The sequence below is a fragment of the Mus caroli genome, unplaced genomic scaffold, assembly GCF_978045245.1.
Source record: "Mus caroli unplaced genomic scaffold, Mus_caroli_1 scaffold_4, whole genome shotgun sequence".
Taxonomy (NCBI): Eukaryota; Metazoa; Chordata; class Mammalia; order Rodentia; family Muridae; genus Mus; species Mus caroli.
The window spans coordinates 124,803,275-124,818,916 of record NW_028227259.1 but is presented as its reverse complement, the minus strand read 5'-3'; the positions used below and the strand labels follow the sequence as shown (position 1 = coordinate 124,818,916).

Genomic DNA, 15,642 nt, shown 5'->3' with positions numbered 1-15,642 from the left:
TTCAGTATGAACTCAGTTAAGTAGACAATGGGGTTGACAGCTGGGCTGGTCACTCCATCCACCACAACAGGCTTGGGGACAGGCCTCTCCCAGCTGGCTGGGGGGGGGGGGCATTGGACAAGCTCAGACGGGGCCCAGTGCACTCCAAGATGTGCACTTGCTATGTACAGTGGATCTGAGCAGCAGGGGATTATTGGTACCATCTGCTCTTCGGGCCCAACAGGGTAGTCCCCAACGTGTGCCTGACCTGCACTGGGATCCGGCTACTGGAGGATGCTTGACACACACACACATACAGGACCTCAAGCAAGAGGTGGGAAAAGCCACCAGCAGAACGGAGGACCCGAGGGTTGGCACAGGCTGCTTCTCTCTTCCACGTGAAGAAGGGCAATGCCACCACAGCCTTTCTCTGCCCTGCAGCAGTCCTTGGGTGACTCGTTTTTCTCATCTCAGTGATCAGGAGGGACATGCAGGCATGGCCACCTGCTCTCAGCCTCAACAACATCTGAGACACCTTCCAACAACATCCTGAGGAAGCCACGCTCCTGGTCTACTAGAGGCAGTAAAGTTTATTACATTAAAACTCAATGCTGGGTCAGAGGCATCCACACGGCCCTGATCTCTGAACCCTGAAGGTGTGGAACCAGAAGCTGCTGTGACTTGCAGGGTCAGGACTTGGGTCTGCCTGCTTTGCATAGCTAGACTCCTATGCATCCCAGTCAAAAGCAGCTGTTGCTTTCTGTGGCCATATGGCACTGCTCCTCACAGAGCAGCGCCTGTGGAAGGATCTTCCAACAGCACATGGACATATGTCCCTGACGTCCACACCCGGGGCTACCAGGAAGCCCCAGGGCTGCATCTGGCTCCTCACATCCTTTTCCTCATCTTGCCCTTCCTGGAGGGCGCACCCCGGCCAAAGGCGCCCTGGCGCAGCTCCTGGGCTCGGCGGCGGTTGCGTGCTGAAAGCTGCTTCAGGCCCCCTCGCTGCAGGAAGCGCTGCTTCTGGGCTTGCCGGCGCTGCTTGAGGATTTGCTCCTTGGTCTTGAGTTCCGAGCGCATGCGGCCTGCGGGTACACTGGAAGCTCGGGGCTGGGATGTGCCTGTCAACACAGGGATTTGGGGGGAGCTCAGCCTTGGACCCGTGTTTATCCCTGTGCCTCACCGTGCCTGACTTTCTTCCTGTTCACACCATACCACCTGCCCTGCCCACCTTGACTACGACCTCGCTTTCCACCTCTGCGGGGCCCAGGGCCTCGCTGGTTGGATGGCCCTTCTTCTTCGGAGTCCCGGTCATCAATTTTCTGCTTCTGCTTCCACTTCTGGTAGCTGAAAGCCTCGTTAAGGAAGTAACAAGTAGCACCCAAGTTGGAGAAAGGCCCCTTATTAGGGGGATGCTGAGGGAGCCACTGGGTCCCATCACAAGCGCAGCCCCCCCTCCTATAGGAGCAGCAGCAAGACACCTGCCCCCGCCCCCAGGCGCAGCCCCTCCTATAGGGACAGCAGCATGACACCCGGCCCCGCCCCTAGACCCGGCCCCCTCCTATAGGAGCAGCAGCAGGTAGCCACCTGGCCCTGCCCCTCCGCATCCCAACCTCTCAGGATACAGATCCCGCTTATAAGAACTGCTGATAAACCGGCCGCTCTCCGTCTTGATCTTTTTCTTGTCTTCTTGGCCTGACTGCCCCACAAACCGCTTCTTCTTCCGGTCCCTGAAAGTGAGATGGGAGCTTCTACTTTGAGGAACCCGTCCCCTCACTTATGGGTCAAGTGTAGTCAGTAGAGGATTAAAGGGAAACAGCCAGCCACACCAGCTCTGCACTGGACACTCAGTTCCTCCACCACCTCTTCACCTTCCCTGGACAGCCCAAGTCTCAAAAGGAGCACGGGAGTTGGAGACTCGGAGCTCAAGCCCCACAACACATTCGAGCCCCGTGTGCGTCGGGGGAATGGCATCAGCATTCTTGTGGGCATAGCAGGTAAGAGGCTACCGAGAAAGGCCAGCTCCCAGGGACGGAGTCGCCATCTTGCTCTGAGCAGTCAAAGGGTGACACAGAAGGCCACACCTGGTGGCACAGGGACTGGTCACTCACCACTTGAGCTGCTGCTGCCCCCGGCTCATGTTCTGCGCTTCATCCCCCATCAGGTCCAGGACTGCACCAGCCACCTGCTGCTCGAAGGCCCCTCCAGCCCCACTGACACTCAGCCTGCAGGGTCAAGTGGGAGATTTGATTAATGGGGCCCAGAGCCTCTGTCCACCCGACGCTGGGTCCTAAGCTCACACTCACCCCCGCTCACTGTCGAAATCCTTGGGCCGGTAGGGGACATAAAACTCCTGGTCTCGCTGACGGGTCTCTATCCTCCGCCTCTTGGCTCCTTGGCTGGGTCCCGGCCTTAGCCGTTTCTGGCCCACGACTTCTGTGAAGACACCCTAGCAAGCAGAGGCCCAGTGTCACCCTTGTGGTCATGAACCTGGCCCACTAGAACCAAGGGGCCAGGACTTCCCCTTTCTTCTGCCAGAAGGTATATTCCCCATGTCCTCACCTGCACGCAGTGACCCCTGCAGCGCAGGCAGGAGGGGCGGGGCTGCTGCTGGCAATATGCCACCAGGCCCCAGTCCCAGCCCTGACCACACCTGGGGCTGGCTCCTTTTGTTCAAATAGGATGCACCCAGAGTTTTGCAGCTGGGCCTTCAGACCATGACTCTCCCTGCCTCACTGAGATAGGAGGGGCCACTGCCACGCGGGTGCAATACCACCCTCCAGCCCCAAGGGGCACGTCTCCCACAGGACCTCAGGCTGAGCCGCTTTGCCAAGGGGCACATCTCCCACAGGACCTCAGGCTGAGCCGCTTTGCCAAGGGGCACGTCTCCCACAGGACCTCAGGCTGAGCCGCTTTGCCAAGGGGCACATCTCCCACAGGACCTCAGGCTGAGCCGCTTTGCCAAGGGGCACGTCTCCCACAGGACCTCAGGCTGAGCCGCTTTGCCACAGCCCAGGCCATGACATCTGGGAAAGGGGTTCTGTCTTTTTTCTTAAGATTTTTCTGTGTGTGTGTGTACCTACACAGGGGTGCTGGATCCCTGAACTGGAGATACAGGCAGTTGTGATCATCTAATGTGATGCTGGGAACTGAACGCCAATCCCCTGTCACAGCAGAGTGTCTCAGTACGGAGACTTGCTGTTAACAGGCTGGCCCTGAATTTTCAGAGATGCAAAAGCCTGTGCTGTCCAAGTGCTGGTATCAAAGGCGTAAGCCGGGACAGCTAGTGTGGCATGGACTTCTAACTGCTGAGACAGCTCTTTGGTTATCCCAGACTACCACTCTGTAGCTTTGGCTGGCTTTGAACTTGTGGTTGTCCTCCTGCCTTCGTCTCCATACCGCCCCCCCTTGTGCAGACTGAGAAGGTGCCCCACTTTCACAGACTGCATGGGGAGATGGGGCTGCACCACTGCCTGTCCCGTGGGCTTCTGGGATCCAGCTGTGTGTCCCCAGCACCAGCTGCCCCTGCAGCCCGCACCTCTACAGTCTCAACCATGTCATCGTCCTCCTCTTCCTCCTCCTGAGGCAGCTCCCTCTGGGGGGCTGGGTCAGCTGGGCCTTCCTGCCTTTCCTGGCGCCGCTGCTGGAAACTGGCAACAGCTTTCCGGTCCCTCTGCCGCTTGGCACGCATCATTTGGCTGCTTGGGTCCTTGCTGGAGGCATTGATCTCAAAGATGGTCTATAAAAGGACGCCACATTTATCAACTAATACCCACCTATCCCCAGCCCTACCCTAAGCCAGCTGTGACCTGTATGCGTGCTCCTCAAGTCTTCACTGTGGGAGGTGAGACCCTAGATATCAGCTACACACAATTAAGAGCTAGTCCCAGAGAAAGTGGGTGTCTTGCCAAGGCCACACGGCCAGGAAAAGCCAGAACCCGGACCTCAAACTGAGGGCACTGGGCTTGGAACCAATGGTTACTAGTTTACCCGTGACACTCTCTTTTTGCCACTGGCCACGCGTTTGAGCTCTCCATGCCTGCCATGGCTTCTCAGGAGGAATGAACAGGTAAGGGAGACTCAAGGCTGGGGTGGGGATGGATGGCAGAGAACACACCACATCCCACAGGGGATTCAATCCATCTTTGAGTGGTGGGAAGTGGTGGCCTGCCATGGGTCACAGGAGTGCTTCAGATCAAGGGGTAAGGGGCCTATGAGTGGACAAGAGGACCATCATATCATGTGAGGAAGCTTCGTGCCCATAAGAACGTCCGTCCCCTTCCACCCCCTTCCAGAGTGGCTCTGGGTCCACTCACTGTGCGCGTGCGATAGTTCTTGATGCTGTCCACCAGCTTCAGGCGTTGGAGCTCTCCCTCCTCAAAGCATGAGCCTGCAGGGGCAGGAAGTGTGTAAGGCCAGGCTGGGTTTGGAAGGGCCAGTCCACCCTCACCTCTTCCACCCTGCCCAACTTACTGAAGAGCGGGTGCAAGCCCAGCTCTGCCAGGTCCAGCTCCTTGGCTCTCTTGATGGACTCAGGCGAGGGCGCTGGCCGTGAGCGCACGTACTGCTGCTGAGCGTTGTTGGCCACGCGGTGCAGGCCCTGAAGGTCCAGGGATGCCCCCATGGCGGTCTGCAGGCTGCTGTCCTCATCATCCACTACACTCTGGGGCACGCGACCCAGCACTCCGTCCCTGCCAACCGCACCTGCCAGCGACAGGGCACACTGAGGAGTCAGCCTACAGTCTATCTCTCATGGCCTACAGACTCCAGGGCAACAGATACAGGCAAGAGTGTTATGCACAACCAGAATCCCCCACTCTGGCAACAATAGCCCAAGGGTAGCCTCAGCACCCCAGGCCGTACGGTCAGACCCAGCAGACATCTCCTGAAGCCAGACCACTGCACCCCAGTCTGCTCATGATCTCCATGGTCCATGGGGACCCAAGCCCTGTCCAGCCTTGCCTCACCTGAAGGCTCCTCATGAGGACGGGCCAGGGTGACAGAGCGGCCCAGGAACAGGTGTAGGTCAAGCAGGTAGGGGACCTCGTCTGGGGCCACCAAGGAATAGGCTGTGCCACTTCGGCCTGCTCGGGCCACACGGCCTGTAGGGGGGAAAAGTTGAGTTTCAGCCAAGGGACCCCAACTCCCTGAGGGCTAAAGCTAGGCCAGGGCCTTTCCTGAACTGCTGTCCCCACCTACAGGGTAGGTGGTCAGGGGTGGGCAATGGTTGGTAGAGTGATCAAAAGCAGGACAAGTACCTCTTGTGACCAGGACTCAAAGTCCTGGGCACTGCCACTTTGGGAATATTTTTCCCCCAAGGATTAATTAAGACTGCAAATTCTCAGCAAAAAAGATTTGGGCCAGAACTCCTGAAAGGTGTCAGGTCAGAGGGCTGACGGGTCAACAAGCCGATGACCACCAGGGAGTCACAGAGCCAGGACAGGGGAAGTTCCACCTGGCCCACCACTTGTTTGAACAATAAAGTTTTACTGGCACACAGCCAGGCCTGCTCATTTACATATTCCCAGTGGAACTTTCCACTTAACACTGTAGACTGAATTAGCAACAACAAAGATGGTATAGTGCATCATGTAAAAATAGTCACCACTGGGGCCCTTTACTGAAGATGTGCCACCCATGAAGAAGGACGTCACAGTAAGTGAAAACACATGTACATGTTAGAGTCTTGAACAGCAGCAGCTGGTAGGGAACAACCCAACAGGACCCCAGCAGGGTCTGGAGTGAATGGCAGGTATCACACTTCAGCTAGGCTTACTGTTTGTGACAGAGTCTATATAGCCTTGGCTGGCCTCAAACTCCTGATCCTCCTGCTTCAGCATCCTAAGTGCTCTGACCACAGACAAGTCCTGCCACACCCAGCTTTTTCCCATGCCTCCCCTCATTTGCAGGTTTCAGAGGGAGTGGCCTGTCATGTGGCACCTGAGGAATTCCCCCTAGTAGCTCTGGAAACTCCCCAGATGGGGGAGCCAGCTGTTCAGAGAGCAATGGAGACTTGGAGACAGCAGGCAGCCACCAGCCAAGTCAGGATCTGGGCCTCATGGTCAGGGGCTCCTGCGGGCCTTACAGTGAAGTATCAGGACACTAACGCCCAGTGGCTGCCCCTCCTCTGCCCGGCAGATGTGCATATGAATTCAATCACACTCAGTCACACAGAGAACAACTCTATGAAGCCCCGTGCCCGGCCTTTCTCCCATGCACACTTTAATCTGCCTGCATTCATGAACAAAGCACACGACTTGGTCTGTGTCAGTTTTCCCAGCCTGAGCGACACCATGGGTTCTGTTCCCAACACCGAAAGAAAGGAAGCTCTGGGAGCTGAGGCTACCTGTCAGAATCCACCCAAGGGACATTACTTAAGGCCTCAGTTTCCCCAAATTCCCAGCAGCCAGCACAGTACAGCACCCCTCCCCCTGCCCGCCCCCAAGGCCCCCAGTGCAGCCAGGCGCCTCACCTACTCGGTGCAGGAAGAGCTTGCCCTTGGCAGGGAAGCTGTAGTTGATGACGTTGTCCAGCAGTGGGATGTCCAGGCCCCGGGCGGCCAGGTCAGTCACGATGAGGGTGGAACATTTGTTGTGTGTGAACTTGGCCAAGTTGATCTTGCGGGCCGTCTGGTCCAAGGCACTGTAGATGTGGGCGCAACTCACGCCCTGGCCCGTCAGCAACTGTGCAGAGGAAAGGCGGTGAGGGTGGGGGAAGCTTGCAGGAAGGAGCAAGGGCTGGAGGCTGGGCCCAGGCTCGGGTACTCTGGGTCTGAACACTGCTCCCTGCGTCAGCATCAAAGCAGCTCCTACCTAACCTAGCCTCTGCAAGGCTGCTGGATCCTGTGTGACCACGGGCCAATTACTCAGTCTCTCTGTGCCTCACAGGACTACGTGGTTAATGCACCATTGAGGAACAAGCCTTAGACACAGGAAGCCCCTGAGAGCACCAACCGCTCTCTCCGAGTTACTATTTTAGTCTCCGACGCTCAGGGGAGGAAGGCGCCGTTAACATGCCGGGTAAATGAGACTCAGGCACCCGTGCCCTCAACAGTGCCCAGGTGTGCCTACTGGGGCGAGACAGTGGCTAGGCAGCCCCTCCCCCAGCCTTCCAGGCTGCTGGCACTCCCCAGATGCAAGCATCTAGCTGCGGGTCACACAGGTGTGAATGTACAGAGAAGGCCAAGGGCACACCACCCCGCTAACACGCTAGCTTTATGCTTAGGTGTCAGGCATGGCACAAACTGGAAATTCACCCCCCAAAAATCCAGGTCCACTAGGAGTTACTGCAGATGATTGGGACAGAAAGCCAGACAGGCCAAAACCAACTTAGGTGGGCTGACAGGGGCTGCACCCTCACAACTGCATTGACAGTTCACCAGTGTCTGCTGATGTCAGTGTGTGGGAAAAGCCCCACCCAGGCTCATGGGCGCTCTATTACTGCCCTCTGGTGGCCTCCCTTGGAAGTGCAACTCTGGGTGCTGGATGAAGTTGGTTTGAGAGCCCATGGGTTTCTCCATCCCCCAGAGCCCAGGCTCACCTCTGTGAGGTACTCCGCATGGTGCTTTGTGGCTACAAACACCACAGTCTGGTCCTGGGGCCGAACAACGTTCTGCAGCAGGTAGAGGAGCACGGCAGCCTTGGTGTCTTCGCGCACAAGGAGGAAGGAGGTCTGTGGGGAGAGGGAGGGATGTGGGCTCCTGGCCATGGACTGGCAGACTCTGCCCTGCCACTAGCTTGAGGAAGGAGCCCAACACTGCCTCACCTTGAGCTGCTCATTAAGCTTGGCATCCACGTCCAGGCGGATGAGCACGGGCTCTGTGAGGCCTGTTGGGGTGCGGGGGGGGTGGGATTGCAGGGGTCATGAAGGGGCAGACCCCACCCTCCACCCCGAGTCCAGCACCACGCCCCACTCACTGGCTCACCTGCCCGTGCAAATTCCACCAGCAGCTTAGGCAGTGTGGCTGAGAACAGCACCGTCTGGTGGCCCCCAGGAAGGCGGCCTATGATCTCCTGTAGCTGCTCAGCAAAGCCCATTTCAAAGAGCCTGCAGGGAACGGCGGGCAGGGAGGCTCAATGGTAGGCTCCTACCCTAAAGAGCTTTGAACCCTGGCTCCCCTCACTTTAGAACCCCGGCCACGTGGCACTGTGAATCTTCCTGTGTCTGTTTCTCCGCTGTAGGGGAATGAACGAGCCTCACGCATCCTCAGTGAACCCTCTACTGCCCACAGCCAGCATGGGATGTAACGTTCTTTTCAGCACTAAGTCATAAACTTACAATGATGAGCAGATGCCCAGGGATGGGACTACTCAAACATACATTCACGTCTCCTGGGCAGACCTAGTCTCCTGTGACCTCCCTCTTCTTTGCTTCCCGAGCTCTGGGGACAACCTTGACTGTTGCTCAGGGTTGGGGGTGGGGTATACCCCTGGCCTCACCTGTCTGCTTCATCGAACACCACATACTCCACACTCTGCAGCTTCAAGTTCATCTCCACAGCCACATGCACCAGACGCCCAGGGGTGGCGATGATTCTGGAAGCAATACACAGGCCAGGTCACTCCAGGCCTGGGACCACCACAGCCCGCAACACCTTCCACGCCACTCTCTGGGAAGGGACCCCAGAGCATCACGCCCATCAACAAACTCACATGTCAGGGTTCTCGTGCAAGGCTGCAAACTGGTCTTCCATTCTAGGGGAAAAGCAAGGGCGGCCTGAGAAACAGTGCTTTTGAATCTGTCCCTCCCCTCCCCTCCCCCACAGCCAAGCAACCCCACAGTTCGCCATGGAACACACACTATAGGTATGGAAGTGAAAAATGCTTACTGTGAGACACCCAGTCAAGGCCCTGCCCCCACTGAGAAACAAGGGAGAACCTTAGACTCCTCACCAGCAAAGTGCCGCCAACACACAGCGCCGCCTAGTGACTCAGCTTGCAATTACCAGCTTCACCTAGAACCCTAATTCCCCTAAGGCTAAGTGTCTGTTCTTATGAGTCCCTGGTGCAGCTGTAGAAGTGGGGATCCTGGCTCCACGTAGCTTGGGGAGGCTCAGCTGTCTGACAATCACAGACTACAGCCCCTAGTAGAAGCCAGGACAGGGAAGCAGGGCAGACTAACCGCAGCCTCAGCACCCAGAGAGTGGCATATCCTATACAACCAAAGTCTCATCAAACTCCCTGACCTAACACTGCAAGCCAATGGGTCCCTCTGCCCCTGTCCCAGCTTCCACCACGCGAACCCCTAGCCAGCTTGTCTGAACACACAGAGAAGCTGCTGTTACTGACTAGCAGCTGTGGCCCACAAAGGGAACCCTCAGGCACAGGGGCGTGGCTGCAGAGGGAAGCTGGGATTCCTGGTAAGGAATCCTTACTTGTCTCCACCCAGGATCAAGGCAGTCTTGAGGCCGGTGAACTTGCCTAGCTGTGGAGAGAGGGAGACAGAGGGATCAAAGGCAGGTGAGGGCCAGCTGCCTCAGCCTTCCCACCAGGCCCAGTTCTGCGTGCATACCTCTTTAGTGAACTTCATGGTCTGCAGGGCCAGCTCCCGGGTGGGTGAGAGGATGAGGGCCCGAGCCCCCGTCTGTGCACTGCGTGCCTTCAGCCGCTCAAACATCGGGAGGAGGAAGCAGGCCGTCTTGCCACTGCCCGTCCGGGCCATGGCCACCACATCCTTACCGTCCAAGATCATGGGGATGGTCTGTCAGATATAACGATGGAGGCACTGTCAGCTCTGGCCCCTGCATGGCTGGGGCACAGGTAAGCCACAGGCCTGTCAGCACACCTCCAGGAATAAGCATCCTTGACTCCTGTGCTAGGAGGCTCTGCCTCCCAAGTTGGGTCTCCACCTTGTCTCCCATGCAGCCAGCGTGATGGGTGATCATGGGGTGCTTGTGTGCTACCTGGGCAGGCTCGGCATGGCAAGAGGCAGAGAGCCACAGTCAAACCCCAGCTCTGCTGGGCCCAACCTCCACCCCCCCCCCGCCCCCCCATGAAATGGCTAAGCCATGTGGAGCTTCAGCCACACAAGGCGACAAGCAAGGTGACAGCTGGGTCCAGCAAGAGCTGTCATGCAGCCACTTGTTCACGGCTGGTATCTAGTTCCTTACCTTCCTCTGGATGGGTGTCGGCACCTTGTAGCCCTTTTTCATGATCCCCTTGAACACAGGGTAACTCAGGCCTGGAAAAGACAAGGGAGTAGTCAGGGCCCACAGCAGCCACCAGGCATTACAAGACAAAGGACTACGCTGTCCGCCAACACACAGAGAGAAACAGAAAACACAAAACTAAAGGAATAGAAGACACTCAACTGAGGCAGGGATGCCCTGCCGGACCGCTGCTAGAATTTGCTCACGTCAATTTTTCAGTCTAAGAAAAGGGCCTTGCTTATGTGTTCAACACTGGCCTTGAACTTATGGTCTCTGCCTCTGCCCAGAGGAGTGCTGGGATCACAGGCTTGGGCCACTCTAACAGGTGTGATAGGGATGGGTGTTGGGAAATGGGGGCCAGTGTGGGTAGGAGTGGCCCTTGGGGATCAAACAGACCTGGACCGAGGAGCTGGGAGCCAACACAAGGCCCAAAGACCAGTAAACAGTTTTACCTGTTGCCTGGTCAATCTTTCATCTCTGCCATGGCCCCATGTCCGTCTCTGCTTGATCCCCTCATTATCAAGAGCTAGCACTGTGCTCTTGATCTAAACAGCCATCTACATCACTTCTGTGAGTCAACTACTCGGTTTCTTTACTCCATTCTCCCAGGGCTTTTGTCCTTTTCCTATTGATTTGTAAGAACTCTTTATATATTGTAGATAAGCTTCTGTCTGTCCCATGGGCTGCAGGTATTTTTTGTTTTGTTGTGAGACAGGGTTTTATGATGTAGCCTTGGCACACACCACCATATCTAGCTCCTTTGTATTGCTATTAAAAGGCATTCAGTGGGTGTCTCCGTTCTTGCCCTGGCAGCTACTGGTCAGTCAAGAGCAGAACACTTGAGCTGCACTTTTCACACAAGCGTCCTGACACCACTGCATCACCCACAGCTGCCCTCTGCCACCTCCTGTGCCTGCTGCAGGGGTGACCCCTTTCCAGGCCTGCCTTGGAAGACTGTCTGTACTGCCCTAGGCGACTTGGCACCTACCACACTGCCAGGCCTAAGGTAGACATCAGTGGCTAAGTGGAGACAGCACAATGAGACCCCCTCCACCCCCGTGGCCCTGGCTACCCAGCCTGTTTACCCACCCATGGACTGGAAGCCTCCAGACTTCTTCTTTTTCTTGTTCTGGGCTCGCACCATCTCCCGGGTGTCGGGCTCCACATCTGATACGCACTCTGAGGTAGGAAATGAGGGCAAGGCTCTGCCAGGGCCCAGCTGTTGGGAAGGAGCAGAGAGATGGGTTCACTCCAGAGCTCTGATGGACCACGAGGGTGGGAGGCCTGGAAGTTTGGCAACTCTGATGAGTTCCCCTTGGACCAGACTGGGGCAGAGGCGCAGGTTAGTTCTACAGAGAGGCTCTGGGGCTTGAAGCTGGGCTTCCTGAATTCCACACGTAGCCCAAAGTTGGCCCTAAACCTGTAATCCTCTGCCTCAGTCTCTTATGCAGCTGCAATCACAGACCTGTACCTGGCGTATTTCTATTCCTTTCTCATTTTCATTTTGAAATTAGTTCATTATTTCATCCATCTGAGAAGAGATGCTAAGCCTACCGCCATGTAGCTATAAATATAAGACGAACCCAGGTTCTGTAGCTAAATACCAGGGATCTGGTGGTGTAAACAGAACACAGATATTTAAGATGCCGCGTTTGGTGGCTACTATGCTGACCAACACAGACACAGACCATTTCCTTCAATAGAGTGCTCACTAAACACAGTGCCGCTATCTTCCACGCTTCCATGCTGTCCTTTAAAAATGCATCACTACTGCAGTGTGCATGCACACGTGCGTGGGAACCGCAGTGTGCGTGGAGGCCCGAGTGTGCGGTGGCCATAGCCAACTTTTAAGACTCAGCTCTATCTCTCCACCCTGGTTAAGTGGGGTCCATCATTTCTGCCGTTGGTGCACTCCAGGATGGTTGGCCTGTGAGCTTCTCAGAAATTCTCCTGTCTCCACTTTCCATCTCCACCCTAGGGAGGTTGGGGTTGCAGATGCGGTGGTATCCATCTTTTTAAATGTACAGATGTTTTGCCTGCAGATATTATAGGCACCACGTGTGTGTAGTACCCAAGGAGACCACAAGAGGGCAGTGGATCCCTTGGAACTGGGTGAACTGAGTCCGGATCTGCTTTTTTTTTTTTTTTTTAAAGATTTATTTATTTATTATTATATGTAAGTACACTGTAGCTGTCTTCAGACATTCCAGAAGAGGGCACCAGATCTCGTTGCGGATGGTTGTGAGCCACCATGTGGTTGCTGGGATTTGAACTCTGGACCTTCGGAAGAGCAGTCGGGTGCTCTTACCCACTGAGCCATCTCACCAGCCCCTGGATCTGCTTTTATATCCAGCTTTGTAAGGCAAGTTCCAGGGATCAAATCAGGCCATCGGGTTTAACAGGCGGGTGTTTCTACCTCCTGGGCCACCTCTCTCACTTCTCAATCTGTTTTCTGGCTTAAAAATAACATGTTTCAGGGCAGGCGAGATGGCTCAGTAGGTAACACTGACTGCTCTTCCAAAGGTCCCGAGTTCAAATCCTAGCAACCACCTGGTGGCTCACAACTACTCGTAATGAGATCTGGAGCCCTCTTCTGGCACTGTCTGAAGACAGCTACTGTGTACTTATATATAATAAATAAATAAATCTTTGGGCCACAGAGAGCAGGGACTGAGCCAGTGGAGTTAACTGAAGCAAGCGGGGCCAACCAGAGTGAGCAGGGTTGACTGGAGTGAGCAGAGGTCCTAAAATTCAATTCCCAACAACCACATGGTGGCTCACAACCATCTATACAGCTACAGTGTCCTCACATCCATAAAACAAATAAATCTTTAAAAACAAAACATGTTTTATGTGTCTTTGTATAACTTTTCTGTTTCGTTTTTGGTCTTTTCCAGACAGGGTTTCCTGTGCCCAGGCTGGTCCTCTGAACCCCCAACCCTCTTGCCTTCTGAGAGTTGAAATGGCAGGTGGGTGGCCCCAGAGCCAGTTCCTTCCCTAGACTCCTTTTGATGACACTCATCAGGTACCTTTTAGATTCTAATGAGAGAGGTGAATTGTATAACTTCTTGTGGGTCTCTGGAAGAAACGTAGTGGCGCCCATCAGTCATCCCAGCCCCATGGAAGCAGGAGGATCAAGAGATCAAACCCGCTGGGCGGTGGTGGCGCATGCCTTTAATCCCAGCACTTGGGAGGCAGAGGCAGGCGGATTTCTGAGTTCGAGGCCAGCCTGGTCTACAAAGTGAGTGCCAGGACAGCCAGGGCTACACAGAGAAACCCTGTCTCAAAAAACCAAAATAAAAAAATAAAAAATAATAAAATTAATATAAAGCCAATAATTTTCCATACAATTGTTCTGCTTTCCCATTGGAGTTTCTGTTACTAGTTTAAGCATCCTGCTTGGGGATTCCATCCCCCTCCACACCCCCTATGTTTGAAGACAAATTAAGCCAAGATTACTTGAAAGACACAGACATGCCTAGCACAGTCAGGGCCCTAGGTTTGGTCTCTAACCCAGCCCAAACTAAAGGTGTGTGTGTTGGGTGTGGGGAACGAAAAAGGCTGTCCCCGCTGGGCGGTGGTGGCGCACGCCTTTAATCCCAGCACTCAGGAGGCAGAGGCAGGTGGATTTCTGAGTTCGAGGCCAGCCTGGTCTACAAAGTGAGTTCCAGGACAGCCAGAGCTATACAGAGAAACCCTGTCTTGGGAAAAAAAAAAAAGAAAAGGAAAGAAAAAAGGCTGTCCCACTGATCCTAAGTCAACACCAAAGCAATATTCTGGTTTCATTGCACTGCACAAAGATGCTGTTTTTTTTTTTTTTCTTTTTTTCTTTTTGTTTTTTTAGTTTTTGTTTTTGTTTTTCGAGACAGGGTTTCTCTGTGTAGCCCTGGCTATCCTGGAACTCACTCTGTAGACCAGGCTGGCCTCGAACTCAGAAATCCACCTGCCTCTGCCTCCCAAGTGCTGGGATTAAAAGTGTGTGCCACCGCTGCCCGGCTTGCTTTTTTCATTTTTATTTATTTATTTTTGGTGGAGGGTAAGCCAGATCAATGGTACAGTGTGAACTTGGCTGCTCTCCAAGACATATTTACATCAGGTGTGTGACAAGACCTTTAATAAGCATGTATTTCCCAGGTTGGAGAAACCTTTGGGGTTTTTTTGTACAGCAAAATATTAAGAATTGGTGGTGGTGCTCTTACCAGCTCAGGGTGGCCTTGGACTCCTGATCCACCTGCCGCCACCACTCCTACCCTGGGAGCTAAGATTACAGGTGTGTGCCAAAATACCTGCTTTTACGTGGTGATGGCCTTCAAACCCAGGGCTCTGCACACGCCAGGCAAGCGCTCTACCAACAAAGCTACATTCAGAGCCCACAGGCTGGGTTTTGACTTGTAAAGTTTACTATGTCTTACTACAGCCAGCCTGTGCCGGACTGGGCCTCAGCAAAACCCTTGGTCTGAACCACGGGAGCAGCCTTCTTGTATTTGCCAATGAACACCAGCGTTCTCATTGCCTCTAGCTGTCTCTGCACATTTACTGACCACCTAATGAGTGCAGCTCATTGACTGAGCTGGAAAGGAGAAATGGAGAACCAGATATACCCGCTATGCACAAGACGATGGGCGTCATGAACGGTAGGTTTTTCTGCCCCACTTGGTGATCACACCTATCCCCCCAGATGAATACAACTGGAACCGGACCATCCCCAGGTCCAATCCTGCTGTCCTCCCTGACATTGCTGGTGAGCCTGGCATAGCTAGAGCACGACAAAAGTCCGTAAATACTAGTTTAGTTTAAAACCGGCTTCTCAGAAGAGTGGTCCGGCCTTCCCTTTAATTTTATCATCTAAGACCGCCCCAAACTCAGGCGGACCTTCCGCACTTGCACTTTCTATTGGCTGCGTAAACTCAAGCCCGCCCCCCACGCGAAGGGACCCAATGAGGGACCGCGATTAGTGAGACGGACAAGCGGAAGGGCGCAGGCCGAGAGCCGGACCAGGGAACCCCCCCGCGCTCTTACCTTCCTCGCCCGGGCGTCATCCTCCGCCTGGATCTCGAACTCGCCGTCATCCGAGTCGCTGTCGCGGCCCTGGGAAGCCCCAGTTCGGCGTTTCCGCAGCCTCTTCTTCTTCCACGGCGCCATGGTGGGACGCGACGACGGGCCAAGTCCCACACGTCTGCCAGCAGCCATGCGGGCCGGGCACTTAGACCCGGAAGAGGGCGGGGCCTACGGAACGCGTCGACTGCGCGGGGGCGGAGCCTGTGAGACGCAAGAGCGGCGTCGGGAATCCAGGTTTCACCCGTAGGGCGGGGCCGGGCCTAAGAGAACCAACCAACTTCGCAGGGGCGGAGCGTCAACATGGCTTTACCAATGGGCGAAGCCAGAAGGAGGAACCAACAGAACGGGGGCGGGGCCTAAGTGGTGTACCAGCCGGGCAGAGGCGAGGCCTGAGGGACATACCAACTGGTGGGGGCGGAATGTGTCAACTGAACCGTGACAGATGCTTAAGGGGCCTA

The 15,642-nt window shown here is 55.1% G+C and overlaps 1 protein-coding gene across 1 annotated transcript; it reads right to left on the bottom strand.

Annotated features, from left to right (window-relative positions):
* Window positions 1-551: 551 nt before the first annotated feature.
* Ddx54 (DEAD-box helicase 54) lies at window positions 552-15,344 on the bottom strand. The gene is made up of 20 exons (XM_021163297.3): window positions 15,146-15,344; window positions 11,216-11,345; window positions 10,088-10,158; window positions 9,490-9,678; window positions 9,353-9,402; window positions 8,631-8,672; window positions 8,418-8,513; window positions 7,904-8,025; window positions 7,744-7,805; window positions 7,519-7,650; window positions 6,452-6,662; window positions 4,947-5,081; window positions 4,453-4,683; window positions 4,296-4,369; window positions 3,518-3,718; window positions 2,286-2,428; window positions 2,091-2,204; window positions 1,605-1,709; window positions 1,211-1,326; window positions 552-1,100 (listed from the first exon to the last, which is right to left on the bottom strand). The coding sequence occupies exons 1-20, from the start codon at window positions 15,314-15,316 to the stop codon at window positions 868-870; spliced, it is 2,628 nt and encodes an 875-aa protein (XP_021018956.1). The 5' UTR covers window positions 15,317-15,344; the 3' UTR covers window positions 552-867.
* Between the last annotated feature and the right edge of the window lie 298 nt (window positions 15,345-15,642).